The sequence below is a fragment of the Oncorhynchus gorbuscha genome, unplaced genomic scaffold, assembly GCF_021184085.1.
Source record: "Oncorhynchus gorbuscha isolate QuinsamMale2020 ecotype Even-year unplaced genomic scaffold, OgorEven_v1.0 Un_scaffold_2480, whole genome shotgun sequence".
Taxonomy (NCBI): domain Eukaryota; kingdom Metazoa; phylum Chordata; class Actinopteri; order Salmoniformes; family Salmonidae; genus Oncorhynchus; species Oncorhynchus gorbuscha.
The window spans coordinates 17,501-42,500 of NW_025746980.1; the positions used below are offsets into that span (position 1 = coordinate 17,501).

Consider the following 25,000-nt stretch of genomic DNA (forward strand, 5'->3'; position numbering starts at 1 on the left):
TCACAGGGTGGGGACAGGAAGTGTGTCAGTGTGACTCAGTATTCCGAAACTCCGCTTTTTCGATACCAGAACAGGAGTAACGGTTCAGTACTATAATTAATTTTTTAAAAATAATTATTATAATTTATAAAAAAATACTATAATTATTTTTTTGTTGTTGAACTTTTGGTACTTCTGTCAAAATGTGTCTCACGTCGTCTGCTGATTGGAGAGAGGATCAAGTCTATCAGCGCAGACCATGTCACCTTTACACACTTGTGGAAATGTTGAAAGTGTTAATTACTGTTCGCAAAACAATGTCCATACAGGCTAGAATAACTTGACAATGCTATAAGATAGCGGTAGCTTCCAGCTTTATAGGCTAACTTTCCTTTGAGAGCTAACAGCCAGAGCGAACAGCCAGAGCGAACAGCCAAGCTAACAGCCAAGCTAACAGCCAGAGCTAACAGCCAGAGCCAGCAGCCAGAGCCAACAGCCAGAGAGCCAACAGCCAGAGAGCCAACAGCCAGAGAGCTAACAGCCAGAGAGCTAACAGCCAGAGAGCCAACAGCCAGAGAGCCAACAGCCAGAGAGCCAACAGCCAGAGAGCGAACAGCCAGAGAGCGAACAGCCAGAGAGCGAACAGCCAGAGAGCTAACAGCCAGAGAGCTAACAGCCAGAGAGCTAACAGCCAGAGAGCTAACAGCCAGAGAGCTAACAGCCAGAGAGCTAACAGCCAGAGAGCTAACAGCCAGAGAGCTAACATTCACTACTCCTCGTACTTTGTGATAATATACCAACCAAAAAAAGCTACATATGTTGATATTCAAAGCTGATCGTCACCAGAAACGTTATTCATTCACTTGATCATCTCTCCCTCCCTGATCCTCTACGAGTGAAGTCGGTCCTGGATCTTAAAGAGACATCGTCCTCTTTTTTTTTTTTTAAATAAAATTAAAAAATACATTTAGTTCTTCTTTGCTTGTCGATCAGTAGGATAAAATCATACTGTATGTTGTTGGTTTAGTGTTGGTGTGGAGTATCGCGATACTAAAGCTGTTATCGCTATGGAAGTCAAGAGTCTGGTTTCATGACAACTCTGGTGTGTGTGTGTGTGTGTGTGTGTGTGTGTGTGTGCGCGCGCTATGAAAACAGATTTCGAACATTTGGCTTCCATATTGATTAAATGAAAAATAAATTGCACCAGATTCCCTGGACAGCAGTAGTGCGCTATCTAGGGATTAGGGGGCCAACTCTGGTCAAAAGTAGTGCGCTATCTAGGGATTAGGGGGCCAACTCTGGTCAAAAGTAGTGCGCTATCTAGGGATTAGGGTGGAATTTGGGATGCATCCAATACATTCCCCATGCAGCTCCTCCAGAGGTTGTGTGGGTGGGGGGGGGGAGAGTCTCCTTTCTGGCGAAGGGGGGGTCTCCTCTCTGTGTGGCCCAGACAACTGCTCCTCCCCACCCTCTGGTTCTCTGGCTGCCAGAGGGTAGAGGTCAGAGGGTAGAGGTCAGAGACAGTACACATGTGGTGGGTGATAGGGATAGAGCCAGTTCACCTAATCCCTAGATTACATAACTTGGTGTGTGAGAGAGAGAGTGTGTGTGTGTGTGTGTGTGTGTGTGTGTGTGTGTGTGTGTGTGTGTGTGTGTGTGTGTGTGTGTGTGTGTGTGTGTGTGTGTGTGTGTGTGTGTGTGTGTGTGTGTGTGTGTGTGTGTGTGTGTGTGAGAGAGTGGACCTTTCGGTGTTTCACTATTTCCTGACAGCTGTGTTATAGACTGTAATACATGACTGTATTGCAGATGTTCTGATTGCGTAATTACACCACACACACACACACACACACACACACACACACACACACACACACACACACACACACACACACACACACACACACACACACACACACACACACACACACACACACACACACACACACACACACACACACAATCTCTCTCACACACACACACACAATCTCTCTCACACACACACACGCACGCACGCACGCACGCACGCACGCACGCACGCACGCACCCACCCACCCACCCACCACACCACCCACCCACCCACCCACTCCACCCACCCACACACACACACACACACACACACACACACACACACACACACACACACACACACACACACACACACACACACACACACACACACACACACACACACACACACACACACACTATATCTTTGTTGTGTCAGGTCTTTCAGTGATCCGTGTCTCTTGCTGATTTATATAAAAACTAACTGTCCAGTGAAAATCTCACTTGTTTTAAAAAGTTAATATTCTGTTAACTCGTAATGTTGTTGATTTAATCCTATACTTGTATTTTGTGATTAAATCAGAACTCAGAGAGAGAACACTTCAGAACCACACATCTCAAAGAGACCGTTGGCTTGCTACTTCCTCATATAGGATGATGTCATCCTCCAAAGGAGAATGAACTGGCCAATCAGCGGTCTAATGACCGGGATACGCCCACACCATTCTGTAACTGGGTTAGGCCCACACCATTCTGTAACTGGGGTAGGACCACACCATTCTGTAACTGGGGGTACGCCCACACCTTTCTGTAACACAGGCCCACACCATTCTGTAACTGGGGTAGGTCCACACCATTCTGTAACTGGGGTAGGTCCACACCATTCTGTAACACCCACACCATTCACAGGACCACACCATTCTGTAACTGGGTTAGGCCCACACCATTCTGTAACTGGGGGTAGGTCCACACCATTCTGTAACTGGGGGTAGGTCCACACCATTCTGTAACTGGGGGTAGGTCCACACCATTCTGTAACTGGGGGTAGGCCCACACCATTCTGTAGTTGGGGTAGGACCACACCATTCTGTAACAGGGGTAGGTCCACACCATTCTGTAACTGGGGGTAGGTCCACACCATTCTGTAAAAGGTCCACACCATTCTGTAACTGGGGGTAGAACCACACCATTCTGTAACTGGGGTAGGTCCACACCATTCTGTAACTGGGGGTAGGTCCACACCATTCTGTAACTGGGGGTAGGTCCACACCATTCTGTAACTGGGGGTAGGACCACACCATTCTGAACTAGGGTAGGTCCACACCATTCTGTAACTGGGGTAGGTCCACACCATTCTGTAACACAGGGTAGGTCCACACCATTCTGTAACTGGGGTAGGCCCACACCATTCTGTAACTGGGGTAGGACCACACCATTCTGTAACAGGGGTAAGCCCACACCATTCTGTAACTGGGGTAGGCCCACACCATTCTGTAACTGGGGGTAGGTCCACACCATTCTGTAACTGGGGGTAGGTCCACACCATTCTGTAACTGGGGGTAGGTCCACACCATTCTGTAACTGGGGGTAGGTCCACACCATTCTGTAACTGGGGGTAGGCCCACACCATTCTGTAGTTGGGGTAGGACCACACCATTCTGTAACTGGGGGTAGGTCCACACCATTCTGTAACTGGGGGTAGGACCACACCATTCTGTAACTGGGGGTAGGTCCACACCATTCTGTAACTGGGGGTAGGACCACACCATTCTGTAACTGGGGTAGGTCCACACCATTCTGTAACTGGGGGTAGGCCCACACCATTCTGTAACTGGGGGTAGGTCCACACCATTCTGTAACTGGGGGTAGGTCCACACCATTCTGTAACTGGGGGTAGGTCCACACCATTCTGTAACTGGGGTAGGTCCACACCATTCTGTAACTGGGGTAGGTCCACACCATTCTGTAACTGGGGGTAGGTCCACACCATTCTGTAACTGGGGGTAGGTCCACACCATTCTGTAACTGGGGTAGGTCCACACCATTCTGTAACTGGGGTAGGTCCACACCATTCTGTAACTGGGGGTAGGTCCACACCATTCTGTAACTGGGGGTAGGTCCACACCATTCTGTAACTGGGGGTAGGTCCACACCATTCTGTAACTGGGGGTAGGCCCACACCATTCTGTAACTGGGGGTAGGCCCACACCATTCTGTAGTTGGGGTAGGTCCACACCATTCTGTAACTGGGGGTAGGTCCACACCATTCTGTAACTGGGGGTAGGCCCACACCATTCTGTAACTGGGGGTAGGTCCACACCATTCCAACACAGAACAGCTGCTTTTTAAAAAACATACTAATGACCTGTTTTAGGAAAATCAATCTGGAAACACTGGACAGGTCCTTTATGAGACCTGTAGCCACTGCTGCTGTGTCTCTGTGTGTCTCTGTGTGTCTGTGTGTCTCTGTGTGTGTCTCTGTGTGTCTCTGTGTGTGTCTCTGTGTGTCTCTGTGTCTCTGTGTGTGTCTCTGTGTGTGTCTCTGTGTGTCTCTGTGTGTGTCTCTGTGTGTGTCTGTTTCTCTCTGTGTGTCTTTGTGTGTGTCTGTTTCTCTCTGTGTGTCTCTGTGTGTCTCTTTTCTCTGTTTCTATGTGTCTGTCTCTGTGTGTCTCTTGTGTCTCTGTTTCTATGTGTCTGTCTCTGTGTGTCTCTGTGTGTGTCTCTGTGTGTGTCTCTGTGTGTCTCTGTGTGTGTCTCTGTGTGTGTCTCTGTGTGTCTCTGTTTCTCTCTGTGTGTCTCTGTTTCTCTGTGTGTGTCTCTGTGTGTCTCTGTTTCTCTGTGTGTGTCTCTGTGTGTCTCTGTGTGTCTCTGTGTGTCTCTGTGTGTCTCTGTTTCTCTCTGTGTGTCTCTGTGTGTCTCTGTTTCTCTCTGTGTGTCTCTGTTTCTCTCTGTGTGTCTCTGTTTCTCTGTGTGTGTCTCTGTGTGTCTCTGTTTCTCTGTGTGTGTCTCTGTGTGTCTCTGTGTGTCTCTCTCTGTCTCTGTCTCTCTTTCTTCATATTTCTCTCCTTTCTCTCATTTTACAATTTCTCCTCTCTTCACTCTGCCTCACCCACCTTTCCTCTCTCTGTGTCTCTCTGTCTGTCTATCTCTCTCAGTCTCGCTCTCTCGCTCTCTCACTCTCGGTCTCGCTTTCGTCTCTCTCCCCCCTCTCTCGCTCTCGCTCTCTCTCTCGGTCTCTCTCCCGCTCTCTTTCGGTCTCTCTCCCCCTCTCTCGGTCTCTCTCCCTCCCCTCTCTCGGATGCAAGCTGGCTGGTTAGTTATAAATATTTATTTGAAGTACCAGAAGTAGCTGTTGATGTGTGTGTGTTTTATATGTTGACGTGTTCCATGTAACTAATGACAACTGAAGAACCACTGCCGAGATGATCTCTATCTCACACACATGTTCTGTTCAGACACACACACACACACACACACACACACACACACACACACACACACACACACACACACACACACACACACACACACACACACACACACACACACACACACACACACACACACACACACACACACACACACACACACACACACACACACACACACACACACACACACACACACACAGGTTTAAATAAACTAGGCAGTGCAGGTTTTAATAGTCCCTCTCTCTCCTCCCTCCCTCCTCTCTCTCTCCCTCCCTCCCCTCTCTCCTTCTCCCTGTGTGTGTTGGCTAGTAATTGACTGTCCTGGGATTCCCTCATTAGTCTTCAGAGGAGATGTGACTATTAGAGTCGTTAGGCGTGGCCAGCTGGGCTGAGACACGCCGTCCATCATTATAAAGGACATGTTTGAATAGACGAGTCACAAGACAACTATTTAATATGTTTGGATGTCCACTTCATTGTCTCTGTCTCTCTCTGTGTCTCTCTGTGTCTCTCTGTGTCTCTCTCTCAATTCAATTCAAGGGGCTTTATTGTAAATATATATATATATAAAAGTTAAATAAACAATAAAAATGAACAGTAAACATTACACTCAAGTTTCAAAAGAATAAAGACATTACCAATGTCATATTATGTATATTTACAGTGTTGTAACGGTGTACACATGTCTCTCTCTCTCTCTCTCTCTCTCTCTCTCTCTCTCTGTCTCTCTCTCTCTCTCTCTCTCTCTCTGTCTCTCTCTCTCTCTCTCCCCCTCTTACTCTCTCTCTCTCCTCTCTCTCCCTCTCTCTCTCTCTCTGTCTCTCTCTCTCTCTCTCCTCTCTCTCCCCCTCCTCTCTCTCTCCTCCCTCTCTCTCTCTCTCTCTCTGTCTCCCCCCCACCCTCTCCTCTCTCTCTGTCTCTGTCTCTTCTGTCTCTCTCTCTCAGACAGGGACTATACCAGATTTGTGTGAGAGACAGCCGATTGGTCGATTGCTGTTCCGTCAGTACTCAGACACCAGGCCAGAGCTCAAACGTTGCATCGAGTTCATGGACTCTGTGGTAAGACATTTCTTTCTGTCTCTATCTGTCTCTCCCACCATTTCTCTCTCTCTCTGTCTCCCTCTCTCCCACCATTTCTCTCTCTCTGTCTCTCTCTGTCTCTGTCGCTATCCCTCTCTCCAACCATTTTCTCTATCTATCTCTCTCTCTGTCTGTTTCTCTCTCTGTCTGTCTGTCTGTCTCTCTCTTTGTCTTGCTCTCTGTCTGTTTCTCTCTCTCTGTCTGTCTTGCTCTCTGTCTGTTTCTCTCTCTTTCTCTCGCTCTCTGTCTGTCTTCTCTTTGTCTTGCTCTCTGTCTGTTTCTCACTCTCTTTCTTCTGTCTGTTTCTGCTCTCTTTCTCGCTCTCTGTCTGTTTCTTCTCTCTCTTTGTCTCGCTCTCTGTCTGTTTCTCTCTCTCTCTTTGTCTCGCTCTCTGTCTGTTTCTCTGTCTCTGTCTTGTCTCGCTCTCTGTCTGTCTCTCTCTCTTTGTCTCGCTCTCTGTCTGTCTCTGCTCTCTGTCTGTTTCTCTGTCTGTTTCTCTCTCTCTCTCTTTGTCTCGCTCTCTGTCTGTTTCTCTCTCTCTTCTCTCTGTTGTCTCACTCTCTCTTTGTCTTGCTCTCTGTCTGTTTCTCTCTCTTTGTCTTGTCTCTGTTTCTCTCTCTCTCTTTGTTGTCTTGTTTCTCTCTCTCTCTTTGTCTCTCTCTTTGTCTCTTTGTCTCTCTCTGTCTGTCTCTCTCTTTGTCTCGCTCTCTGTCTGTTTCTCTCTCTCTCTCTTTGTCTTGCTCTCTGTCTGTTTCCTCTCTCTCTCTCTTTGTCTTGCTCTCTGTCTGTTTCTCTCTCTCTTTGTCTCGCTCTCTGTCTGTTTTCTCTCTCTCTTTGTCTTGCTCTCTGTCTGTTCTCTCTCTCTCTTTGTCTCGCTCTCTGTCTGTTTTCTCTCTCTCTCTTTGTCTCGCTCCTCTGTCTGTTTCTCTCTCTCTGTCTTGCTCTCTGTCTGTTTTCTCTCTCTTTGTCTCTTCTCTCTGTCTTCTGTCTCTCTGTCTGTCTTCTCTCTCTCTCCTCTTTCCTCTCAACCCCCTCCTTTTCCTGCTTCCTCTGCTAGCTCCCATGAGAAAGGACTGGGCCTGAGTTTGGGCATGCAGATGAGGGGGAGGGGTCTTGGGGGGCCTGGGAGTCAGAGGATTGGTAATGAGAGAAAGAGAGAGGGGAGAGAGGGGGGAAAGAATGAGAGAGAGAGAGAGAGAGAGCGGTGGAGAGAGAGCTTGGGAGGGATGGGGCATGAGCGCTGGAAGGCGAGCCTGTCAGAAAAATATCTGCCCCTCCTCCTCCATATGCTCCCTCTCCATGAGGTTAAACCCACGTCAGAGTCCTGTCCCCTGGGTAGGTGGACTAACACAGGCCCAGGCTTGTATCCTGCCCCTGGAGGTGTCTGAGAAATGAACAAAAACCCACTGCTTGTTTAGTGAACACCAACATTAGTCTGTTCTCTAAACCATGTCCATGTTCGGTCACCTTGGTTCACAGACCGACCGATGCATCGTGGACTGAGCAGTGGTGTTAGTCTAGTCCCTCTGGCCCGAATGGCACTCTGTTCCTATTGGCCGGTGGACATTTTGTTTCTCTGACTGTGTTATTGTCTGTGACATCATCATATGGGGACATCATGCTGTGGTGTTGTAGTTCTATGGAGACATCATGCTGTGGTGTTGTAGTTCTATGGAGACATCATGCTGTGGTGTTGTAGTTCTGTGGAGACATCATGCTGTGGTGTTGTAGTTCTATGGAGACATCATGCTGTGGTGTTGTAGTTCTATGGAGACATCATGCTGTGGTGTTGTAGTTCTATGGAGACATCATGCTGTGGTGTTGTAGTTCTATGGAGACATCATGCTGTGGTGTTGTAGTTGTATGGGGACATCATGCTGTGGTGTTGTAGTTCTATGGAGACATCATGCTGTGGTGTTGTAGTTCTATGGAGACATCATGCTGTGGTGTTGTAGTTCTATGGAGACATCATGCTGTGGTGTTGTAGTTCTATGGGGACATCATGCTGTGGTGTTGTAGTTCTATGGAGACATCATGCTGTGGTGTTGTAGTTCTATGGAGACATCATGCTGTGGTGTTGTAGTTCTATGGAGACATCATGCTGTGGTGTTGTAGTTCTATGGAGACATCATGCTGTGGTGTTGTAGTTCTATGGAGACATCATGCTGTGGTGTTGTAGTTCTATGGAGACATCATGCTGTGGTGTTGTAGTTCTGTGGAGACATCATGCTGTGGTGTTGTAGTTCTATGGGGACATCATGCTGTGGTGTTGTAGTTCTATGGAGACATCATGCTGTGGTGTTGTAGTTCTATGGAGACATCATGCTGTGGTGTTGTAGTTCTATGGAGACATCATGCTGTGGTGTTGTAGTTCTATGGAGACATCATGCTGTGGTGTTGTAGTTCTATGGAGACATCATGCTGTGGTGTTGTAGTTCTGTGGAGACATCATGCTGTGGTGTTGTAGTTCTATGGAGACATCATGCTGTGGTGTTGTAGTTCTATGGAGACATCATGCTGTGGTGTTGTAGTTCTATGGAGACATCATGCTGTGGTGTTGTAGTTCTATGGAGACAGTTCTGTGGAGACATCATGCTGTGGTGTTGTAGTTCTATGGAGACATCATGCTGTGGTGTTGTAGTTCTATGGAGACATCATGCTGTGGTGTTGTAGTTCTATGGAGACATCATGCTGTGGTGTTGTAGTGCTGTGGTGTTGTAGTTCTATGGAGACATCATGCTGTGGTGTTGTAGTTCTATGGAGACATCATGCTGTGGTGTTGTAGTTCTATGGAGACATCATGCTGTGGTGTTTGTTCTATGGAGTTGCTGTGGTGTTGTAGTTCTATGGAGACATCATGCTGTGGTGTTGTAGTTCCTATGGAGACATCATGCTGTGGTGTTGTAGTTCTATGGAACATCATGCTGTGGTGTTGTAGTTCTATGGAGACATCATGCTGTGGTGTTGTAGTTCTATGGAGACATCATGCTGTGGTGTTGTAGTTCTATGGACATCAGTACTATCATGCTGTGGTGTTGTAGTTCTATGGAGACATCATGCTGTGGTGTTGTAGTTCTATGGAGACATCATGCTGTGAGTGTTGTAGTTCTGTGGAGACATCATGCTGTGGTGTTGTAAGTGTCTCTCTCCTACCAGGCCTGTACCAGCTGGATGTACTAGACAGTGGGGTAACAGTGTCTCTCTCCTACCAGGCTCTGTACCAGCTGGATGTATAGACAGTGGGGTAACAGTGTCTCTCTCCTACCAGGCCCTGTACCAGCTGGATGTATAGACAGTGGGTACAGTGTCTCTCTACCAGGCCCTGTACCAGCTGGTTGTATAGACAGTGGGGTAACAGTGTCTCTCCCCTACCAGGCCCTGTACCAGCTGGATGTATAGACAGTGGGGTAGTGTCTCTCTCCTACCAGGCCCTGTACCAGCTGGATGTATAGACAGTGGGGTAACAGTCATCTCTCTCCTATAGGCCCTCTACCAGCTGGATAGACAGGGTATAGACAGATGGACAGGTAACAGTGTCTCTCCCTACCAGGCCCTGTACCAGCTGGATGTATAGACAGTGGGGTAACAGTGTCTCTCTCCTACCAGGCCCTCTACCAGCTGGATGTATAGACAGTGGGGTAACAGTGTCTCTCCTACCAGGCCCTGTACCAGCTGGATGTATAGACAGTGGGGTAACAGTGTCTCTCCCTACCAGGCCCTGTACCCAGCTGGATGTATAGACAGTGGGGTAACAGTGTCTCTCTCCTACCAGGCCCTGTACCAGCTGGTTGTATAGACAGTGGGGTAACAGTGTCTCTCTCTCCTACCAGGCCCTCTACCAGCTGGGATGTATAGACAGCAGGCACAGTGTCTCTCTCCTACCAGGCCCTCTACCAGCTGGATGTGCTAGACAGTGGGGTAACAGTGTCTCTCTCCTACCAGGCCCTGTACCAGCTGGATGCGTAGACAGTGGGGTAACAGTGTCTCTCTCCCTACCAGGCCCTGTACCCAGCTGGATGTATAGACAGTGGGGTAACAGTGTCTCTCTCCTACCAGGCCCTGTACCAGCTGGATGTATAGACAGTGGGGTAACAGTGTCTCTCTCCTACCAAGCCCTGTACCAGCTGGATGTATAGACAGTGTGGTAACAGTGTCTCTCCCCTACCAGGCCCTGTACCAGCTGGATGTATAGACAGTGGGGTAACAAGTGTCTCTCTCCTACCAGGCCCTCTACCAGCTCGCTCCGGGATGAGAAGAGGAAGGACTGTGGAATCAGTAGAATGTTGGAAACGCATTTTCAACAACGGGCAGTAGCCAATCAGAGTAGGTTTACGGGGTGAGTAGCCAATCAGAGTAGGTTTCGGGTGAGTAGCCAATCAGGTAGGTTTACGGGGTGAGTAGCCAATCAGAGTAGGTTTACGGGGTGAGTAGCCACCGGTAGGTTTACGGGGTGAGTAGCCAATCAGAGTAGGTTTACGGGTGAGTAGCCAATCAGAGTAGGTTTTCACTAACGGATGATGGAAGGTAGCCAATCAGCTTGTCAGGTTTACAACAGGATTGATGGTTGGAAACAATCAGAGTAAGGTTTCTTCACTAACGGATGTAATGGAAGTTGCTGGTTGCCAGATCAGGGGGTTCATGTTGTTTGTCGTAACTCCACATGTGGGGTGGGTTCATGTTGCTGGAAACACAGTCACCCCACTGATTGAAAAACTACCCACATGTGCGGGGTTCATGTTGCTGGTTGGAAACACAGTCAACTCCACATGTAAGTGGGTTCATGTTGCTGGTTGGAAACACAGTCAACTCCACATGTAAGTGGGTTCATGTTGCTGGTTGGAAACACAGTCAACTCCACATGTAAGTGGGTTCATGTTGCTGGTTGGAAACACAGTCAACTCCACATGTAAGTGGGTTCATGTTGCTGGTTGGAAACACAGTCAACTCCACATGTAAGTGGGTTCATGTTGCTGGTTGGAAACACAGTCAACTCCACATGTAAGTGGGTTCATGTTGCTGGTTGGAAACACAGTCAACTCCACATGTAAGTGGGTTCATGTTGCTGGTTGGAAACACAGTCAACTCCACATGTAATTTGCCTTTAAACTGGGTTCATGTTGCTGGTTGGAAACAGTCAGTCAACTCCACATGTAATTTGATATTTAAACTGTTAAATAAATGAAATGATGTGAATACACACACACACACACACACACACACACAGTGGGTTCACACACACACACACACACACACACACACACACACACACACACACATGGGTTCACACACACACACACACACAACACACACAACTCCACATGTAACAGCTTTGGGGTATTCATGTTGCTTTGGATACATTTTGTTACGTTACAGCCATGTCAAAAATATTCATGTTTTCCCCCCTCATACACACAAACACAGCATAATGACATCACAAACATGTAATGACATCACAAAACACCCCATAATGACATCACAAACACCCCATAATGACATCACAATCATAATGACATCACAAACATGTAATGACATCACAAACACCCCATAATGACATCACAAACACCCCATAATGACATCACAAACACCCCATAATGACATCATTAACACCCCATAATGACATCACAAACACCCCATAATGACATCACAAACACCCCATAATTACATTTACATTTAAGTCATTTAGCAGACGCTCATCCAGAGCAACTTACACACATTCACCTTATGACATCCAGTGGAACAGCCACTTACAATAGTGCATCTAAATATTTTAAGGGGGAGGGGGGTGAGAAGGATTACTTTATCCTATCCTAAGTATTCCTTAAAGAGGTGGGGTTATACATTTTGATTACGTTATCGTGAGGGAGTTTGTTCCACCGTGGGGAGCCACAGCAACAGTTTTGACTGGGCTGAGCGGGAAAATCACAGGGAGGATTCAGAGGTGGGATAGTTTTCAGAGCCTGGAGGTTCCCCCTCACAGCTCCGTAGGCAAGCACCATAATGACATCACAAACACCCCATAATGACATCATTAACACCCCATAATGACATCACAATACCCCATAATGACATCACAAACACTCCATAATGACATCACAAACACCCCATAATGACATCATTAACACCCCATAATGACATCACAAACACCCCATAATGACATCACAAACACCCCATAATGACATCACTAACACCCCATAATGACATCACAAACACCCCATAATGACATCACAAACACCCCATAATGACATCATTAACACCCCATAATGACATCACAATACCCCATAATGACATCACAAACACTCCATAATGACATCACAAACACCCATAATGACATCACAAACACCCCATAATGACATCACAAACACTAATGACATCACAAACACCCCATAATGACATCACAATACTCCATAATGACAAAGCAAAAACAGGTTTTAGGACATTTTTGCTCATTTCTTAAAAAGTGTAAAATTGGAATATATAATTTACATACGTATTCAGACCCTTTACTCAGTACTTTGTTGAAGCACCTTTGGCAGCGATTACAGCCTCCAGTCCTCTTGGGTATGACGCTACCAGCTTGGCACACCTGTATTTGGGGAGTTTCTCCCATTCTTCTCTGCAGATCCTCTCAAGCTCTGTCAGGTTGGATGGGGAGCGTCGCTGCACAGCTATTTTCAGGTCTCTCCAGAGATGTTAGATCGGGTTCAAGTCCGGCCTCTGGCTCTCAAGGACATTCAGAGACTTGTCCCCAAGTCACTCCTGTATTTTCCTGACTGTGTGCTTAGGGTCGTGGTGCTGTTGGATGGTGAACCTTCACCTCCTGTCTGAGGTCCTGTCCTTTCCCTTGATCCTGACTAGTCTCCCAGTCCCTGAAAAACATCCCCACAGTATGATGCTGCCACCTCCATGCTTCACCGTAGGGATGGAGCCAGGTTTCCTCCAGATGTGATGCTTGGCATTCAGGCCAAACAGTTCAATCTTGGTTTCATCAGACAAGAGAATCTTGTTTCTCATGGTCTGAGAGTCTTTAGGTGCCTTTGGCAAACTCCAAGCAGGCTGTCATGGATGCCACTTCTCAGTAAAAGGCATGTCTGGCCTCTCTACCATAAAGGACTGATTGGTGGAGTGCTGCAGAGATGGTTGTCCTTCTAGAAGGTTCTCTCATCTCTACAGAGGAACTCTAGAGCTCTGTCAGAGTAACAATCAGGTTCTTGGTCACCTCCCTGACCAAGGCCCTTCTCCCCGATTGGTCAGTTTGACTGGGCGGCCAGCTCTAGGAAGAGTCTTGGTGGTTCCAAACTCTATTCCAAACTTCTATTTAAGAATGATGGAGGCCACTGTGTTCTTGGGGACCTTCAATGCTGCAGAAATGTTTTGATACCCTTCCCCAGATCTGTGCCTCAACACAATCCTGTCTCAGAGCTCTACGGGACAATTCCTTCGACCTCAAGGCTTGGTTTTTTGCTCTGACCTGCACTGTCGACTGTAGGACCTCATATCTGTGTCTAATTTTCAATAAATGTCCAAAAATTTATAAAAACATGTTTTGACTTTGTCATTGTGGGGTTTTGTAAGTCTCTCTGCTAAATGACAAAAATGAAAATGTAAAACGTGTGTTTTTGTATCTATATATATATATATATATATATATTTCTTCTCCCATTTTGAATTCAGGCTGAAACAGACTGTGGAATAAGTCAAGGGGGATGAATCCTTTCTAAAGGTAGTTCAGTTCATCAGTAAATAAATATTATATTATATATTATATATTCTCTCTCTCTCCGTCTAGTCGGCAGCCCATCTGAGAGATATACCTCAGGAGTTGGTAGGGAGTGTCGTGAGAAGCTGGAACAGACGCCCTGCAAGGAACTCTTCAACGACTGCTGCAAGTATGTCTGTCTTCTTATTGGTCAGCTCGCCTGTCAATCAGGGTATCACCTGGCATTCATTGGTCAGCTCACCTGTCAATCAGGCTATCACCTGGCATTCATTGGTCAGCTCGCCTGTCAATCAGGGTAGCACCTGGCATTCATTGGTCAGCTCGCCTGTCAATCAGGGTATCACCTGGCATTCATTGGTCAGCTCGCCTGTCAATCAGGCTATCACCTGGCATTCATTGGTCAGCTCGCCTGTCAATCAGGGTATCACCTGGTCATCACATTGGTCAGCACACCTGTCAATCAAAGAGCTACATATAATTAAGTGGTCTGGCTATTGTATCTGGGGGGCCATTTTTGGAATGATGGTTGTGTTGTAATTGTGGGGCAGGAAGATTTAACTGAATCCTAATGCCAGAGGTGAAAAGGTGAAGCGAGGGAGAACTCAACAAGCAAAGAGTTTTTCTGTGGAGGTCAATGAGAGAGAGGGTGGAATTTGGTTATATATTTAAAAAATGTAATGGTTTATTTGCTACGTGTGGCTTATTTGATCAAATAAATGTTTCTTTTGGTAATACTTCGGTTGTTACGAGTGTATTGGTATAAGATACGTGATATCCTGGAAACCTCGAGGGAAAGACATTACGTTGGAGTTGTGCCTGGTGGTCACTAGTTACCACAGCCACAAAGTCTTAAACCCTCCCTATTTCTACAATTTCTCTTCGTAAATGTGATTTTAAACTTAACCTTAACCACACTGCTAACCTTATGCCTAAATCTAACCTTAAATAAAAACAAAAAAAAGCACATTTTTGTTTTATGAATTTGTACGGTATAGCCAATTTAGACTTTGTGGCTGGGGTAACTAGTGGAAACCGGTGTGTCTGTTGTTCACGTGCGTATCCGCTCTCTGATTGGCTAGAATGGTCCCACCTGATCCGCCCTCTCATTGGCTAGAATGGTCCCGCCTGATCCGCCCTCTCATTGGCTAGAATGGTCCCGCCTGATCCTCCCCTCTCATTGGCTAGAATGGTCCCGCCTGATCCGCCCTCTCATTGGCTAGAATGGTCCCGCCTGATCCGCCCTCTCATTGGCTAGAATGGTCCCACCTGATCCGCCCTCTCATTGGCTAGAATGGTCCCGCCTGATCCGCCCTCTCATTGGCTAGAATGGTCCCACCTGATCCGCCCTCTCATTGGCTAGAATGGTCCCTCCCACCTGATCTTTCCTCCTCCCAATGTAGTACTTGATAAACAAAAGGGATTTTTAACAAGCTTCTTGGAATGTGTTGTAACCCCATTTGGAGAAGATGTGATAATTCATGGACGTTGACGTCAGTTTGGCTTCGATGTGATGGGTGGAGGATTTGGCTTTTCAACGGGTCCTGGCTCCTGGCTTTGTGTGTTTTTGGCAGGGATGCCCAACCCTGTTCCTGGAGAGCCATCGTAATGTAGGTTCTCTTACAATCCTAATCTCCTGATTCTAATCATCAGCTGGTTGATAAGATTAATCAGGTTAGTTAAAACCTACAGGAGGGTTTCTCTCCAGGAACAGGGTTGGAGTTAAAACCTACAGGAGGGTTTCTCTCCAGGAATAGGGTTGGAGTTAAAACCTACAGGAGGGTTTCTCTCCAGGAACAGGGTTGGAGTTAAAACCTACAGGAGGGTTTCTCTCCAGGAACAGGGTTGGAGTTAAAACCTACAGGAGGGTCTCTCTACAGGAGGGTCTCTCTACAGGAGGGTCTCTCTACAGGAGGGTCTCTCTACAGGAGGGTCTCTCTATAGGAGGGTCTCTCTACAGGAGGGTCTCTCTACAGGAGGGTCTCTCTACAGGAGGGTCTCTCTATAGGAGGGTTTCTCTATAGGAGGGTTTCTCTACAGGAGGGTTTCTCTACAGGAGGGTTTCTCTACAGGAGGGTTTCTCTACAGGTCTCTACAGGAGGGTTTCTCTACAGGAGGGTCTCTCTCCAGGAGGGTCTCTACAGGAGGGTTTCTCTAGGACAGGAGGGTTTCTCTCCAGGAGGGTCTCTCTCCAGGAGGGTCTCTCTATAGGAGGGTCTCTCTATAGGAGGGTCTCTCTACAGGAGGGTTCTCTATAGGAGGGTCTCTCTCCAGGAGGGTTTCTCTATAGGAGGGTCTCTCTACAGGACAGGAGGGTCTCTCTCCACAGGAGGGTCTCTCTACAGGAGGGTCTCTCTAGGAGGGTCTCTCTATAGGAGGGTCTCTCTATAGGAGGGTCTCTCTCCAGGATAGGAGGGTCTCTCTCCAGGAGGGTCTAGGAGGGTCTCTCTATAGGGTCTCTCTATAGGAGGGTCTCTCTAGGATCCAGGAGGGTCTCTCTATAGGAGGGTCTCTCTCCAGGAGGGTCTCTCTCCAGGAGGGTCTCTCTACAGGAGGGTCTCTCTATAGGAGGGTCTCTCTATAGGAGGGTCTCTCTACAGGAGGGTCTCTCTCCAGGAGGGTCTCTCTACAGGAGGGTCTCTCTTGTCAACTGAGGCTGCAGTTAGGAAGCTTCTGAAACTTTTTTAAGACACAAACTGTTTAGAGAGTTATGGTGTGTGTGTGTGTGTGTGTGTGTGTGTGTGTGTGTGTGTGTGTGTGTGTGTGTGTGCGTGTGCGTGTGCGTGTGTGTGTGTTGGAAAGAGCCCAACTCTGTCACAGTAATTATTATGAGGGATCTGGCACCTGGAACAGTATTAAAAACACACACACACACACACACACACACACACACACACACACACACACACACACACACACACACACACACACACACACACACACACACACACACACACACACACACACACACACACACACACACACACACACACACACACACACACACACACACACACACACACACACACACACACACACACACAGTGGTGCCAAATGGACGTGAGCAGCAGGAGAGGGCATCCGGACGCCTGGCATGGGCACAACAACGGCCTCAGTGTTCACCACACACACACACACACTGATTTGCAGGTGTCATAGTTTCCTGCTCTCAGCCCCAGAGCCAATAGAGGGGACACATCAGAGACGCACTACATGGCCAAAAGTATGTGGACACCTGCTCGTCAAACATCTCATTCCAAAATCATGGGCTTTAATATGGAGTTGGTCCCCCCTTTTGCTGCTATAACAGCCTCCACTCCTCTGGGAAGGCTTTCCACTAGATGTTGGAACATTGCTGCTATAACAGCCTCCACTCTTCTGGGAAGGCTTTCCACTAGATGTTGGAACATTGCTGCTATAACAGCCTCCACTCCCCTGGGAAGGCTTTCCACTAGATGCAGGAACATTGCTGCTATAACAGCCTCTACTCTTCTGGGAAGGCTTTCCACTAGATGTTGGAACATTGCTGCTATAACAGCCTCCACTCTTCTGGGAAGGCTTTCCACTAGATGTAGGAACATTGCTGTGGGGTCTTGCTTCCATTCCGCCACAAGAGCATTAGAGAGGTCGGACACTGATGTTGGGCGATTAGGCCTGGCTCACAGTCGGCGTTCCAATTCATCCCAAAGGTGTTCGATGGGGTTGAGGTCAGGGCTATGCGCATGCCAGTCAAGTTCTTCCACACCGATCTCAACAAACCATTTCTCTATGGACCTCACTTTGTGCACTGGGGGGTATTGTCATGCTGAAACAGGAAAGGGCCTTCCCCAAACTGATGCCATACAGTTAAAGCATCTAAAATGAATCATCTAGAATGTCATTTAACATGTCCCTTCCCTGGAACTAAAGGGGCCGAACCATGAAAAAAACAGACCCATTATTCCTCCTCCACCTTTACAGTTGGCATTATGTATTCGGGCAGGTAACGTTATCTCCTGGCATCTGCCAAACCCAGATTAGTCTGTCGTACTGCCAGATGGTGAAGCGTGATTCATTCCAGAGAACGTGTTTCCAGAGTGTTACTGCTCCAGAGTTCAACGGTGAACAAGCCTTACACCACTCCAGTTGGCGCTTGGCATTGCGCATGGTGATCTTAGGCTTGTGTGCGTCTGCTCAGCCATGGAAACCCATTTCATGAAGCTCCCGACGAACAGTGTTTGTTATTGACGTTGCTTCCAGAGTAGTGAGAGTTGCATCCGAGGACAGATGATTTTGACTTTGACGAGCAGTTTGCAACTCGGTAGTCCCGTTCTATGAGCTCGTGTGGCCTACCACTTCGCGACTGAGCCGTTGTTGCTCCTAGACGTTTTCCCACTTACAGTTGACCTGGCACAGCCAGAAGAGGACTGGCCACCCCACATAGCCTGGTTCCTCTCTAGGTTTCTTCCTAGGTTTTGGCCTTTCTAGGAGTTTTTCCTAGCCACCGTGCTTCTACACCTGCATTGCTTGCTGTTTGGGGGTTTTAGGCTGGGTTTCTGTACAGCACTTTGAGATATCAGCTGATGTACGAAGGGCTTTATAAAAAAAAGATTTGATTCGACCTACTAACACAGTAGTTTTAACATCTTTTTTTTTAAACTGTTTTAATTTTCCGATGATGCAGAACTTTTTAACCATACATTTTCTTCTTCAATTATTATTATTTTGTTATACGTGGAAATATATATATACGCATTTTTCACATTATTACACTGGTATTGTGCTGAAGATGAAGTCACATTTTCACGTAGTCGTGCGTTGATGTGTATTTGGTGTCAGTTGGACTGGAAGTTAGGATTCGTCCCCCAAAAAAAGTTTCCAGAGCTTATTCCCTTATTCCTAATGGGAAACACACACACACACACACACACACACACACACACACACACACACACACACACACACACACACACACACACACACACACACACACACACACACACACACACACACACACACACACACACACACACACACACACACACACACACACACACACACACACACACAGAGTAGTCAGACTTTATGAAGAATACACACACAGGTATATATAACCTACTCCTCTGTCTCTCTCTTTCTGTCTCTGTCTCTGTCTCTCTCTCTCTCTCTCTCTCTCTCTCTCTCTCTCTCTCTCTCTCTCTCTCTCTCTCTCTCTCCTCTCTCTCTCTCTCTCTCTCTCTCTCTCTCTCTCTCTCTCTCTCTCTCTCTCTCTCTGTTTCTCTCTCTCTCTCTCTGTTTCTCTGTGTGTGTGATAACTTAAAGTTCAAACAGTCAGAATGGGGAGGGAATCTCTCTCTGACGTACCAGGGTTCTCCCTCGGGACAACTGGAATCGCGGAACACCGTTTGGAGCAGCAGAACGTTACTTTGAAAACAATTATTTTCTCAGTCTGGGTTAGAGACATGAGCTGGGGCAAGAATTTTCTCTCTCTCTCTCTCTGTGTGTGTGTGTGTGTGTGTGTGTGTGTGTGTGTGTGTGTGTGTGTGTGTGTGTGTGTGTGTGTGTGTGTGTGTGTGTGTGTGTGTGTGTGTGTGTGTGTGTGTGTGTGTGTGTGTGTGTGTGTGTGTGTGTGTCGGGTGTGAATCGCGGAACACGCGTTTGGAGCAGCATACTTTCAATTATTTTCTCAGTATGTGAGTGGCTAGAAAATAGGTTTTACTACAGTTTCTAGTTTTAAACAGTTTACTACAGTTCAGTGTCAAATTGAAGGGTATACTGAACATACAATATAAATGCACCATATTCATATGTGAGTGGCTAGAAAATAGGTTTTGTGTGCTTTTCTAGTTTTAAACAGTTTACTACAGTTCAGTTTGAAGGGGTTATGACAGTTCAAATAGGCAGTATAGTATACTGAACAACAATATAAATGCACCATGTAAAGTGTTGGTCCCATGTTTTACGAACTGAAATTAAATATCCCTGAAATGTTCCATACATAAAAAGCTGATTTCTCATTACATTTTGTGCACAAATTTGTTTACATCCTTGTTAGTGAGCAGTTCTCCTTTTGCCCCAAGATAATCCATCCACCTGACAGGTGTGGCATATCAAGAAGCTGATTAAACAGCATGACACAGGTGCACCTTGTGCTGGGGGGGTCCAATAAGGCCACTTTTTAAAATGTGCAGTTTTGTCACACAACACAACGCCACAGATGTTTCAGGTTTTGAGGGATTGGCATTCTGACTGCAGGAATGTCCACCAGAGCTGTTGCCAGAGAATTAAATGTTCATGTGTCCACCTCCGTCTCTACCATAAGCCACCTCCAATAGCCGCCTTCTGGTTAAAGACACCATGATTAGCACTAAGATACAGAATGAACATTTACTGTTGTGTTTTGGGGGGGTCTGAAGTGATGTGCGTTTCTCTCTCTCTCTGTCTCTCTCTCTCTGTCTCTCTCTCTCTCTCTGTCTCTCTCTCTCATATGCTCTTATAATCACACACACACACACACACACACACACACACACACACACACACACACACACACACACACACACACACACACACACACACACACACACACACACACACACACACACACACACACACACACACACACACACACACACACACACACACACACACACACACACGCCTGGCTGGGTGTGATTTTTCCAGTGGACCTCCCGTTGTTTCTGAAGCGTTTCTCAGAATTCCAGTTTCCTGGTTGAACTGTCTGGAATGTTCTGCCATTCAGACATATTTACACATAGCTTATTTTCGTTTTATCCACTCTGTTCTGGAGCTCCGCTTTCAACAGGGTACATGGATATACTCACACAGGAACACACACACTCACACTCATGCATGAACACACACACACACACACACACACACACACACACACACACACACACACACACACACACACACACACACACACACACACACACACACACACACACACACACACACACACACACACACACACACACACACACACACAGGAACACACACACACACACAGGAACACACACACTCACGCAGGAACACACACACTCACGCAGGAAACACACATGAACACACACACTCACGCATGAACACTCGCGCACGAACACACACACACTCGCGCACGAACACACACATTCGCACATGTGCACAAACAGATGAAAACAAGGTGTCTGTTTTTGATAAAGTGTGCGCGTGTGTGTGTGTGTGTGTGTGTGTGTGTGTGTGTGTGTGTGTGTGTGTGTGTGTGTGTGTGTGTGTGTGTGTGTGTGTGTGTGTGTGTGTGTGTGTGTGTGTGTGTGTGTGTGTGTGTGTGTGTGTGTCTATAAACCTGAACATCCAGAGAGAAGGTTAGGGAAGGTTAGAAATGGTTGATAAAAGGTTAGAGATGGTTAATATAAGGTTAAGGATCGTTGATATATGGTTACAATGTGTTGATTAAAGGTTAGTGATGGTTGATAGAAGGTTGGAGATGATTGATTAAAGGTTTGGATTGGTTTAAAGATGGTATATCTAAAGTTGTGGTCCAAAAGGTTTGGGAGACAGAATGGTGCAGAGTTTGGTTTGGTTGGAAACAGTGGATTTTAGATTTGGTTGTAATGGGGGGGGGCATATCTTGGATATGTTAAACTCAGTGTTTTTTTCTCTCTCGTCTCTCATTCTCTCATTCTTGTTCTCACTCTCTCTCTCATTCTCTCTCTCTCTCTCTCTCTCTTGTTCTCTCATTCTCTCTCTCGTTCTCTCTCTCGTTCTCTCTCTCTCTCTCTCTCTCTCTCTCTCGTTTCTCTCTCTCTCTCTCTCGTTCTCTCTCTCTCTCTCTCGTTTTCTCTCTCTCTCTCGTTTCTCTCTCTCGTTCTCTCGCTCTCTCGCTCTCTCTCGCTCTCTCATTCACTCTCTCTCGCTCTCTCACACTCTCTCACACTCTCTCTCTTGTTCTCTCTCTCGCTCTCATTCACTCTATCTAATTCACTCTCTCTCTCGTTCACTCTCTCGCTCTCTCTCTTACACTCTCTCTCTCTCTCTCGTTCACTCTCTTTCCTCCAGTATTGTTCGGGAGTACTTGAGTGGCGCTCCGTTCTCGTCCTACCAGGAGACGATGTACTTCTCTCGCTTTCTGCAGTGGAAGTGGCTGGAGAGGTGAGAGGTCATGAGTCAGTCAATCTGTGTTTCTTCTTCTCTCTCACACAGGGTTCTCTTTCTTCTTCTCTCTCACACAGGGTTCTCTTTCTTCTTCTCTCTCACACAGGGTTCTCTTTCTTCTCCTTCTCTCTCACACAGGGTTCTCTTTCTTCTTCTCTCTCACACAGGGTTCTCTTTTTCTTCTTCTCTCACACATGGTTCTCTTTCTTCTTCTCTCTCACACAGGGTTCTCTTTCTTCTTCTCTCACACAGGGTTCTCTTTCTTCTTCTCTCTCACATAGGGTTCTTCTTCTCTCACACAGGGTTCTCTTTCTTCTTCTTCTCTCACACAGGGTTCTCTTTCTTTTTCTCTCTCACACAGGGTTCTCTTTCTTCTTCTCTCTCACACAGGGTTCTCCTTCTTCTCTCTCACACAGGGTTCTCTTCTTTTCTCTCTCACACAGGGTTCTCTTTCTTCTTCTCTCACACAGGGTTCTCTTTCTTCTTCTTCTCTCACACAGGGTTCTCTTTCCTCTTCTCTCTCACACAGGGTTCTCTTTCTTCTTCTTCTCTCTCACACAGGGTTCTCTTTCTTCTTTTTCTCTCTCACACAGGGTTCTCTTTCTTCTTCTCTCTCACACAGGGTTCTCTTTCTTCTTCTCTCTCACACAGGGTTCTCTTTCTTCTTCTCTCTCACACAGGGTTCTCTTTCTGCTTCTCTCTCACACAGGGTTCTCTTTCTGCTTCTCTCACACAGGGTTCTCTTTCTTCTTCTCTCTCACACAGGGTTCTCTTTCTGCTTCTCTCTCACACAGGGTTCTCTTTCTGCTTCTCTCACACAGGGTTCTCTTTCTTCTTCTCTCTCTCACACAGGGTTCTCTTTCTGCTTCTCTCACACAGGGTTCTCTTTCTGCTTCTCTCTCACACAGGGTTCTCTTTCTGCTTCTCTCACACAGGGTTCTCTTTCTTCTTCTCACACACAGGGTTCTCCTTCTTCTTCTCTCTCACACAGGGTTCTCCTTCTTCTTCTCTCTCACACAGGGTTCTCCTTCTTCTTCTCTCTCACACAGGGTTCTTCTCTCTCACACAGGGTTCTCTTTCTTCTTCTCTCTCTTACAGTCAACCAGTAACCTTCTGTGTGATAACTAAAACACACAATTTCTCTCTCTCCTACAGGCAACCAGTAACCAAAAATACCTTCAGGCATTACAGAGTACTAGGAAAAGGTGGATTTGGTGAGGTGAGTGCTTTTTTAACCCCGAGTGAGTTGACTGTTTGACCCCGAGTGAGTTGACTGTTTGACCCCGAGTGAGTTGACTGTTTGACCCCGAGTGAGTTGACTGTTTGACCCCGAGTGAGTTGACTGTTTGACCCCGAGTGAGTTGACTGTTTGACCCCGAGTGAGGCGACTGTTTGACCCCGAGTGAGTTGACTGTTTGACCCCGAGTGAGGCGACTGTTTGACCCCGAGTGAGGCGACTGTTTGACCCCGAATGAGTTGACTGTTTGACCCCGAGTGAGTTGACTGTTTGACCCCGAGTGAGGCGACTGTTTGACCCCGAGTGAGGCGACTGTTTGACCCCGAATGAGTTGACTGTTTGACCCCGAGTGAGTTGACTGTTTGACCCCGAGTGAGTTGACTGTTTGACCCCGAGTGAGTTGACTGTTTGACCCCGAGTGAGTTGACTGTTTGACCCCGAGTGAGGTGACTGTTTGACCCCGAGTGAGGTGACTGTTTGACCCCGAGTGAGTTGACTGTTTGACCCCGAGTGAGGTGACTTAATAATGTGTGTAACCTTAATAATGTGTGTAACCTTAATAATGTGTGTAACCTTCATAATGTGTGTAACCTTAATAATGTGTGTAACCTTAATAATGTGTGTAACCTTAATAATGTGTGTAACCTTAATAATGTGTGTAACCTTAATAATGTGTGTAACCTGTAATAATGTGTGTAACCTTAATAATGTGTGTAACCTTAATAATGTGTGTAACCTTAATAATGTGTAACCTTAATAATGTGTGTAACCTTAATAATGTGTGTAACCTTAATAATGTGTGTAACCTTAATAATGTGTGTAACCTTAATAATGTGTGTAACCTTAATAATGTGTGTAACCTTAATAATGTGTGTAACCTTAATAATGTGTAACCTTAATAATGTGTAACCTTAATAATGTGTGTAACCTTAATAAATGTGTAACCTTAATAATGTGTGTAACCTTAATAATGTGTGTAACCTTAATAATGTGTGTAACCTTAATAATGTGTGTAACCTTAATAATGTGTGTAACCTTAATAATGTGTGTAACCTTAATAATGTGTGTAACCTTAATAATGTGTGTAACCTTAATAATGTGTGTAACCTTAATAATGTGTGTAACCTTAAGAATGTGTGTAACCTTAAGAATGTGTAACCTTAAGAATGTGTGTAACCTTAATAATGTGTGTAACCTTAATAATGTGTGTAACCTTAATAATGTGTGTAACCTTAAGAATGTGTGTAACCTTAAGAATGTGTGTAACCTTAAGAATGTGTGTAACCTTAAGAAATGCACACATGTGTGGATAAAATGTGCTAAATGCATATATTATTAACCTTAATAATGTGTAACCTTAATAATGTGTGTAACCTTAAGAATGTGTGTAACCTTAATAATGTGTGTAACCTTAATAATGTGTGTAACCTTAAGAATGTGTGTAACCTTAAGAATGTGTGTAACCTTAATAATGTGTGTAACCTTAATAATGTGTGTAACCTTAATAATGTGTGTAACCTTAATAATGTGTGTAACCTTAATAATGTGTGTAACCTTAATAATGTGTGTAACCTTAATAATGTGTGTAACCTTAATAATGTGTGTAACCTTAATAATGTGTGTAACCTTAATAATGTGTGT

General features: G+C 46.2%; 1 protein-coding gene across 1 annotated transcript in view; it reads left to right on the forward strand.

Annotated features, from left to right (window-relative positions):
- The first annotated feature begins 14,106 nt into the window (after positions 1 to 14,106).
- Positions 14,107 to 25,000, forward strand: part of LOC124025852 (G protein-coupled receptor kinase 5-like) — a 36,593-nt gene continuing 25,699 nt past the window's right edge. Inside the window, 3 exon segments of the mRNA XM_046339166.1 lie at positions 14,107 to 14,161; positions 22,027 to 22,119; positions 23,278 to 23,341. Of these exon segments, the coding sequence (XP_046195122.1) occupies positions 22,079 to 22,119; positions 23,278 to 23,341 (105 nt within the window). The 5' untranslated portion in view covers positions 14,107 to 14,161; positions 22,027 to 22,078.